This window comes from Sardina pilchardus, chromosome 18, assembly GCF_963854185.1.
Source record: "Sardina pilchardus chromosome 18, fSarPil1.1, whole genome shotgun sequence".
Classification (NCBI taxonomy): Eukaryota; Metazoa; Chordata; class Actinopteri; order Clupeiformes; family Clupeidae; genus Sardina; species Sardina pilchardus.
The window spans coordinates 7,681,954-7,691,329 of record NC_085011.1 but is presented as its reverse complement, the minus strand read 5'-3'; the positions used below and the strand labels follow the sequence as shown (position 1 = coordinate 7,691,329).

Genomic DNA, 9,376 nt, shown 5'->3' with positions numbered 1-9,376 from the left:
TGGTTGGAGCTGATCCATGGTAGGGCTCTTTGCGTGTTTGTGTAATGGTGTGTCCTGTGGCGGGTGTACTGCAGCATGTCCCACAGAGACCCTGAGCGCTGACAGTGCTATGGGCAGCCAGTCCAGTACCTTCGAGGAGCCCACCACCCCAACCTCCACCGAGGCCCCAGCAGCACCAGCACCACCTCCTCCTCCTCCTCCTCCTCCACCTCCACCCATCCAAACCCAAAGCTGCCAGTCCCCTCGTAAGTCGTCTGAGGTGACCCTCACCCAACACTTCATGAAGACTCTCAAAGCAAACGCACTTTGGTTTTACTCGACCCACTGGGACCATTGTGTTAATCCACAGGCACTCATAGCAGGCGAACATTGTCCCCTTCCTTCCTTACCCAAGCAGTGCTCTTGCGGTGAGACGCTTCATGGAGACAGCTGAGTGATCTGACCTCTGACCTGAGTGACCTTTGCCCTCTCCGGGCACTCGCTCCTGCCTCTCTTTTTAGAGTGGCCTCGACAGCACACCTGTGCTGGTCAGCATATCTCAGGAGTCTCAGAGAAACGCACAGCGTTTAATCTAGCGATATGCTGCTGGTTCTCCCACTTCTACTGTCCCGTCTGTGGAAAGGCCAGCCTCGTCTCTCCATTTTCTCTCTTATTCCTCTTGCCGCAGCATGGGCGGATTGGTGCTGACCTTCCAATGCTCGGTGACCTTTTCGTGTATTTTGTCTGAGTGATGGCGACACCCTTGTGTATGACAGCTGAGCACTATGCTGGTCCTACGTGGTCTGCTAATCCCATATATGTGTGTGTGTGTGTGTGTGTGTGTGTGTGTGTGTGTGTGCGTGCGTTTGTCTGTGAGCAAGAGTGTCTCTGTGAACGCGTGTGAACGCACTTGTGTGCAAGCTTCTGAGTGTGTGTGTAGACTGAGTGTATCGCTGCTGCCCTCTGCTGCTGTGTTTGCAGCACTGACGGGCTTTCTGTCCTTCCCTTCTGAGAGCGTTCACTGCTGCTCTGTTGTGTGCTGTGGGTTGAAATCTCTATGCATGTGTGCAGCTGCGCTCTCCTGTGTGTCTCCAGTCGTTGTTTGCTGTGACGTAGTTAAGTGTGTTTGTGTGTGTGTTTGTGTGTGTGTGTGTGTGTGTGTGTGTGTGTGTGTGTGTGTGTGTGTGTGTTTGTGTGGGGCCTCCACGGGTGCATTTCTGCATCTGAATTGTGCGTTGCCTTCCACCTCCAGCCGCCCTGCTGCATGACGACGGCAGGCGCGGCGCTCAGAACGGCTCTGGGCTGAGCTCCGGCCCAGACCGCCAGCCCGCTGCTCCCCCACCAGCATCCACGCCAGCAGGGGGCAGCGGCGGTGCCGCACCGCAGTGTAAGTGCAGCACTCCCCCCATGGGTGAAGAGTTAAGACTTCCTCGTCTCCCTTCACTACTGCTGTACAGGCCAGGCCTTCTTCTCACTGCTGCCAGCTTTGCTTTGTTCACGTCTGTCTGTGTCTGTCTGTCTGTCTGTCTGTCTGTCTGTCTGTCTGTCTGTCTGTGGTTGCCTCGGTGCAAACAGTTCACCAGTTCTTGAAGATTACCAGCTGTATACACAAAACGTCCATCTGTTATTTGCTCTCTGTGTACAAGATGTGGCAACGGCTTCAAGTGGGTGTGATTGGTTGAGCTTTGTGTGAAGTCACAAGCATGTCGTTTCTTAACTTAAGAGTGTACCGTCACACCGGTGTGTTTGGAATGTTGGAAAATTAACATTCTAAAGAATACCTGGGTTCATTGAATTCTACATAGAATTTTAGAACGTTGAATTGTTGCGGAATAGAATCTTGTGTTAGAATGTTCAAAACCCACCCTTTTAAAGGTTAAACAAACAACAGTGTTGTCTGTGTTATTGTCCAGAAAGCTCCGCTAATGGGAGCGTGATCACACCGTGCTGTTGTGAGAGGGTTTTGACACATTAAGGATTCTGGACTTTGGAGAGCTTGTTTAGACTACTGAACGGGATTTCTCTGAGCCTCTGAGTTTATGGGACGGATGGAGAAGAAGATCTGGGAGATTCGGGGTGTTTTGTTATTAGTCAGATGGCTCTTCTTGTCTGTCTTTCTCTCTCTCTCTCTCTCTCTCTCCCTCTAAAGGGAATGCAAACATGGGCATAACTTTACCTGGGTGTTGTTAGTGTTGTAGGTCTCAGTTCAGATTAGAATGAGGGCTGGGGCGGGTGTTTGGCATGCGGTTCTGAGGACATTGCGGTAAAACCTCTGGTGGTGTCTCTTGTCACGTGATAATGTTTTGTCTTTTTACTCTCACCTCCACACTCCCTTCTTCCACGCTCCGCGATGTTCAGCTCGCAAGCAAGAGATCATCAAGATCACCGAGCAGCTGATCGAGGCCATCAACAATGGGGACTTTGAAGCCTACACGTGAGTACGCCGCACACCAGACTTATCACCACCGCCGCCCTGAGCCTTCTGTTCCCTCGCCATCCACCATGATGGAGGCTCACGTTGTCTCCACTCTTTTCTCACAGGAGAATCTGCGATCCGAGTCTGACCTCCTTCGAGCCAGAGACCCTGGGAAACCTGGTGGAGGGCATGGATTTCCACAAGTTCTACTTTGAGAACCGTGCGTACAGTAGTTTTAAAGACAGAGTCCCACATGCCTGCTTTTTGTGATTGATTATCAAGCCCTGTTGGCAGCGCTAGGAAATCCAATATCAACGTTCAGGGGAAGGAATGTACTCCCGGAGTTGGATGCCTTCCCAGCCTGTAGGTTGCTGTTAAGGGTTCACATTTTGAGTCCAAAAAAGAAATCTGACCACCCTCTGGCGAAAAGCTATTTAATCTTTAAATAATGGCTGTTCAGTATCCGCTACTATGCCAGTTCTTGTTTCACCAGCATCACAATGGCTTTAAGGGATGTGATTGGTTGACCTTTGTGTGAAGTCACAAGCATGTCACAAGCATGCAGCACAACAGTGTGATCTGTGTTACTGTGTAGAGAACTTCATCAATGGGAGTGCGTCGATCACACCATGCTGCTATGAGAGGGTTTGAAGCATGGAGAGAATTTTGGTCAAGAAGTCTGTGTCCTTAGGAGGCAGACTATTCCACTGATTTATTCTTCCCACATACCCCCTCCTGGATGTCAGGTTTTAGGGCAACCCATAATGAATGGGTTCAGAATCAGGATCTGAATCAGGCTATTGCTGCATATTGAGACGTGTTTAGACTGGACAGCAATCACTGTCTGAGTCTAGAACCTGCTTTGAATATTATTCAATGTGCATTATTATTATTATTTGTATTATTATTAATAATAATATTAATGATAATATACTAGCTGAAAGCTGTAATTGTAAGAAGTTTAAATACTGTATGAAACAACAAAGCAAACAAAAAGTAGAAAGGCAAATACTCTGTAAATATTAACGTCCTCTGTCGCCCCCTGCAGTACTGAGCAAGAACAGCAAGCCTGTGCACACCACCATTCTGAACCCACACGTGCACCTGATCGGCGAAGACGCGGCTTGCATCGCCTACATCCGCCTGACGCAGTACATGGACGCGCAGGGCCGACCCCGCTCGTGCCAGTCGGAGGAGACGCGCGTGTGGCACCGCCGCGAGGCCAAATGGCTCAACGTGCATTTCCACTGCTCAGGCGCGCCTGCCGCTCCGCTCCAGTGAAGCCCCAGCCAGCCACAGGTGGAGCCAGCCCGCAGGGCAGCAACACACACACACACACACACACACACACACACACACACACACACACACACACACACACACACACACACACACACACACACACACACACACGGAGAGAGAAAGTCCTTTCATTTGACTGGTAGTGATTGGTTCTAGCAACATCATATACTGTATATCATAAATGCACATTCACTGGTTGTTCACACAAGTATGAAAATACACACATACTTAGTGCGCATGGATTCATACTAAAGTCTGTCCTCTTCCATGTCTCTAGCTTGCCTGAAGTCTGAAGCTGATTGGAGCATTTCTTCTCCGTGGTCGGATTGGCGCCAGGAGTCTGGCTGGAAGAGACCTGTTGAAGATTTGGAACCACAAGGGATTAAAAAACAACCTTACAAAGTAAAATACATATATATTTAAAAAAAAAAAAGCCTTTCAGGCAATACCACCACCACTACTACCACAACCTCCTTTTGAGTCCAAACCCTTAGACCAGGGGAGCGTGGGGCTGGGGCACTCCTAGTCTTCTGGATGGTGCATGCTTCTGATAGCCCTCAAGAGGGCGCTGTCTTGTCCTTTCTTCACCATCTTTTTTGCCTGTTGTTCGGAGAAGTTGTTTTTTATTTTAAGGGTGTTTCAAAGTATTAACATGTGCAACCTATTTGAAATTTGTCTGCAACTTCACGTCAAATCGAGGACAGAGAGTTTAAGAGTCGATTGCAGTTCGGAAATGTGAATTCTGCTCTTTTTGTTTCTTGTTTTGAAGAGCACACACCTTTTAGTGAGCGGTGATGTATGAATTCCTTTATTCCTGTTTGCTTAACAAAAATCTTAACATTTTTGTTTGTTTGTTTGTTTTTGTATGCAGAGATGTGGGGTGGGATGTGGCCTCAAAGGGAAGGGATGAAGACTAAATTATGTATAACTAATATGAGAAGTAAAAAGCACCAAAGTGTAGACATTAGACATATTTAGAAGAGACATTTTAATGTTGCTTTTGTTGGGGGAGGGAGGGAACAGGGGATCAAATGTAGGAGTGGTTTTTTTTAAGTATTCTCTTGTGTTTTTGTGGAACTCTTGATTTTTATCTCCTGAATGATGCTGTATTTGAAAGTATTTTGTGTTTAAACAGAATTGTTTTAAAAGGGGAGGGGGTGAACGGGGGCTTTATTTAACATTGTTATGTATTCATAGATATTTATACAGAGAGAGGTTACAGTCTTTAGTGTCAGGCTTTGGGGAGTGGAGGAGTGCGTAGTGTGTGTGTGTGTGTGTGTGTGTGTGTGTGTGTGTGTGTGTGTGTGTGTGTGTGTGTGTGTGTGTGTGTGTGTGTGTGTGTGTGTGTGTGTGTGTGTGTGTGTGTGTGTGTGTGTGTGTGTGTGTGTGTGTGTGTGTGTGTGTGTGTGTGTGTGTGTGTGTGTGTGTGTGTGTGTGTGTGTGTGTGTGTGTGTGTCTGGCCCTGTTGTGCTTTTTTTTAAACTTTTTTCACCCCTCTCTTACCTCCCACTCGCATGGGAACCAGATGTCATGAGCTCTGATTGGCTGTGGACCTCAGTGCTCCCGCCTACTCTTGTGTCCTCAATGCCTCCCTCCCTCCCCTCTGGCGGTCAGAACCTGAAGTTGCAGAACACCCACCGTTTATTTATGATTGGCGTTCCGGCGGTTTCAGAGTTCACTGTTACCGTCTCCCATGCACAAGGGGGCGCTAATCACTACGACTCGGACCACCGCTCTCACTCCTGCACACAAGCACTGATCTCACAGCCCTTTTTTTAAAAAAGAAAATTGCATATCGTTTTTTTTTCTATACTCTCTACTAAGCATGTTTGGTTTGTTTGTTTCTGGTTATGGGGTGGGGGGAGGGGGTGGAGGAAATATGGCCTGTACTGTTTTTGCACATAAGCTTGAGACTCTATGCTGTTCAGGTTCACGTTCCGTGGACTCTCCCTTTCTATTTCTCTGCAACTTCAGGTTATTACTTCCCTGCCAAGGGTCGTTCCCTCTCTCTCCCTCCCTCCCTCCCTCCCTTTCCAGAGGAGGGGGACCTGACATCCAGGCTGTAGCTAAGGAAGCCCACTCCGTTTGTCCGCCCACTTGCGTGTCCAGTGTCCTCAATGTTCAAGTCCTGTTCTGAGATTGTGTAGTCTTTTTGTTGCACCCCGACCCCCCTCTCCACCCCCACCCCTATCCCACCCTTCTCCACTTTGCTGTTTACTGTTCCTTGGTAGCAAGAGTGGGAGGGGCTGTGTGGTGACACGGTTAAAGGAAACTTTGGGTGTGGTGATTGGTCAGATGGGTAACGAATGACGTTGGATTGGTGGGATAGCAGGATGAAGGGTAGCATGAGAGAAAGGAAGGCCGAGGGGCTGAAGTCGAGCTGAAGGCAATCGAAGGTTTGATGACGTATTTGTTGCTGTTTTTTGTTTGTAAGTGTTCCTTCCTGTTTAGTATTTGTAGTGTTGGTATTAGTATGACAACTCTGATCTTTTGTGCTGGAGCTGTGCGTACTCATCTGGTGGCGGTCACTCACGGAGGGATGGACCCAATCACTGAAGTCCTCTCTTTCTGTCCACCACTGTGCTTGCACGCGCGCGCACACACACACACACACACACACACACACACACACACACACACACACACACACACACACACACACACAGACACACACACACAGAGAGTAATATTAACACAGACTCACTCAGTCTCTTACACTTGGTTAAACTGTACTACTACCTAATACATTCACTCGCATTAACACAGACCTCAATGGACATATAACTGAAGGACACGGGTGCATTTCTACATGCACGCACACACACACACACAAACACAAACACAGACATGTGCTATGAGCTCCCTTTAAAGAACATATCTGTGTGTCGATGGTGTATCAGTTCAGCACTGTTATTTTCACTGTGTTCAAGTAGAAAAATGTTCTGCGTGTATCTTGTAATGCCGGAGGGTCAGGCCTGCTATGTGACCCTTGTTGACTTGTGTGGAGCCATCGTGCTTTGTTCCATAGTGTTTGTTGAAACAGGGCAGAGAGGAGACAAGAGGGGGGGATCACTATCAGGAAAGGATAAAAAAAAAAATTGCCGTCTATTTTCGAGACTTTTTTAACAAACAAAAAAGAGAGTAAGTCCAAACTCTGCCCAAGTCCTCTCACTTGTCTGTGTGTGTGTGTGTGTGTGTGTTTTGTCGTGAGCTGCCCCCTCACCCGCACCGTGTGACGGCCGACCGTGCCACTCCTCAGGGGCACACTGTGACACCTACCCCACCTTCGCCATCGGACGCCCCACTCCGTCCTGACGCCCCGCCCCACCCTTGCGATGTGTAGTTCTGACTTGCGTGATGTTTTTAACTGTACCGTTCAGTCCTCTTACGGAGGGTGGGTTTTGGAGGCGGGGCTGAGGGGGGAGGTCGCAGTGGGCCTGCATCGCTTTCTCACGCCCACTGAACCTCCACCGTCACCACCACCACCTCCACCTCCACCCTTCCCATCTCGTACCCCATTCCCCCCCCCACCCCACACCTCCGTCTTGACCTCACTGTTCTGTCGCTCATTCAGCCTTGGGAATGTTCATCTGTAAGAGTTCAATGCAGTTTGCTTAAAAGCCGCCATATTCCAGAAAAAAAAAGAAAATGAATCAAGACTTTTGAAAGGGATGACCGAGAAACAAGAGAAGATAATCATGGTCTGAACATGATCCCCTGTGTAGTACTATGAGAGCCTTGATGTACTCAAAAAATAACAATAAATCCTGAAAAGCCACTCACTTTTAACTACCGTACTAAACATATATGCAGTTTTACAAGTGGAGGAAATATGCATGTCTACTTTCTGGTAATAATTTTCACTGTCTGTGTTTAGTTAAAAAATGGCAATCTATATATGTTACCTGCATCCTCAAGGTAATGAAATGGCTCTGTCTCAGATACTAAAATGAAGTGATGTATAATGTTTTTTAATGGACAAAAAGATTAACAAAGCCTTAGCTTGGTATGTTCCCCTATATTAGTGAATTTATTGCATTTAAACCATATGCTATGGGGCTTCATATGACTATACTCTGAGTTTTAAATTGGATGCTGGATTTTTGCATGACCATACGATTAATAAAACTATGAATTAAAAAAAAATATCAAGTGTTTGTTTGAATGTTGGTAGATCATCATAGATTTGTTATTGAAATGATCTGAAGGTATTTAATAAAAATAACATTTCAATGCTGGTCATGTCTTTTTGTCTTTTGCACTGAAGATCATTTGGTATTTTGAGCTTCAGACAGTGTGGTACACTGGCCCAATTTTAGACACCTTACCCGGGTGTGAATTTGAGAAGATTAATCATGGACTAAATTAGTTTGGCTGTCCAGTCACCACTCACATAGCTCTTGCGTACTGACCCAGCCTCGTCCATTGTCTGACCACCCATCCTGTTATATTTAGATATTAACCCACCACTGGTGTGAAGTTTATGTCAACTATCTCGATAACTTGAACTGACAGTCTTAAACCTCTCTGAAGAGCATTCTGCGAACGCAGCTCTAAGCTCGCAAAAATAAATGAAATGCCGTCTTGTAGCCAAAACGCATACTGAAAACAGCACAGGGAGCACTTGGGGCTTCTGAATTGGATTAAGATGACAAAATATGATGACGGAGAAAGAGATCAATCTAATTTAAGGGTGTAGCTGACTTGACTGTAAAGCTTCCCTGTTGCACGTCTACTACCAGTGGGTGGGCTGAAGTGCTGCTATGGGCAGTGCCGGTGGTCATCGCTAGTTCATAAGGGCTTCCAGCAATGGATTAGACTTGTTTGGCAATCACAGCAGAATAACAAGCTCAGCTCAGGCAGGTTACTACTCTCCTGCTCTTGAAAACAAGGTGTCATTTTGTCTCCTCTAATTTCCTTTGCATCTGGCCTTTCAGATCGCCCGGCTGCTGCATAGGGGAACTGTGGGTGCTGTTGTCTGGTGGTGGCTGGCCAGGTTGCCCCTCATGAGCACAACTTCATGGTAGACGGGTCTTTTCCTGTGTTGGGAACATCCTTACGTTTGCTACATAACGCACTACATGTGGAATAACCATGACGCACAGTAGATATTCACTGAATAATGTACAATGTGCTGAAGGAGTGGATGTCCACTGTGCTGTTGCAGAGTACTGAAAAGTACATTTAAGTTCTGAAATGTCATCTATCATATGCTCACTGACGTCAGCGCAAATTATAATTTGTAGTTGTAACTTACTACATGGCACGAGTTACAATGCAATGTCATAGGTATTTAGGTTAATATTTGACCTTTCACAGACGGGACTTCCCTCTCCATAGGAAAAACTCTTCATGTTTGTTTGTGTGAACCCGGTTGGAGTGGCCAAGTTGGATTCTGATGTGTAACCTGATCAGGAGCTTCTTGTCAAGGTATGATGAATTTTCTTGTGACCTCCACCTGGGAAAATATGCTCTCTGTTAATGGTTTGTTTATTTCCCTGCGAAGGACTGGAGCTTTGGAATTCCTCAAATTAAAATAACTTTAGGGGTAAACCTCCTGGGGCGTTACTTTCAGATTGCCAAGTCAGTGAGTGCTAATGCTATCCACTACATGACTGGGAAATATTTTGATAACCTCCATCATGATCTCGCTCTGCGTAATGAAATGAAAATGAAAAT

At 46.7% G+C, this 9,376-nt stretch overlaps 1 protein-coding gene across 15 annotated transcripts in view; it reads left to right on the top strand.

Moving 5' to 3' along the window:
- The window catches only part of camk2g2 (calcium/calmodulin-dependent protein kinase (CaM kinase) II gamma 2), a 64,734-nt gene extending 56,799 nt beyond the window's left edge, over positions 1-7,935 (top strand). For all 15 annotated transcript variants that reach the window (XM_062520174.1, XM_062520190.1, XM_062520178.1 and 12 more), the window contains 4 exons: positions 2,338-2,413; positions 2,521-2,615; positions 3,444-3,694; positions 3,975-7,935. In XM_062520174.1, the coding sequence (XP_062376158.1) occupies positions 2,338-2,413; positions 2,521-2,615; positions 3,444-3,676 (404 nt within the window). In that variant the 3' untranslated portion in view covers positions 3,677-3,694; positions 3,975-7,935. The remainder of the gene's footprint in view (positions 1-2,337; positions 2,414-2,520; positions 2,616-3,443; positions 3,695-3,974) is intronic.
- The last annotated feature ends 1,441 nt before the right edge of the window (positions 7,936-9,376 follow it).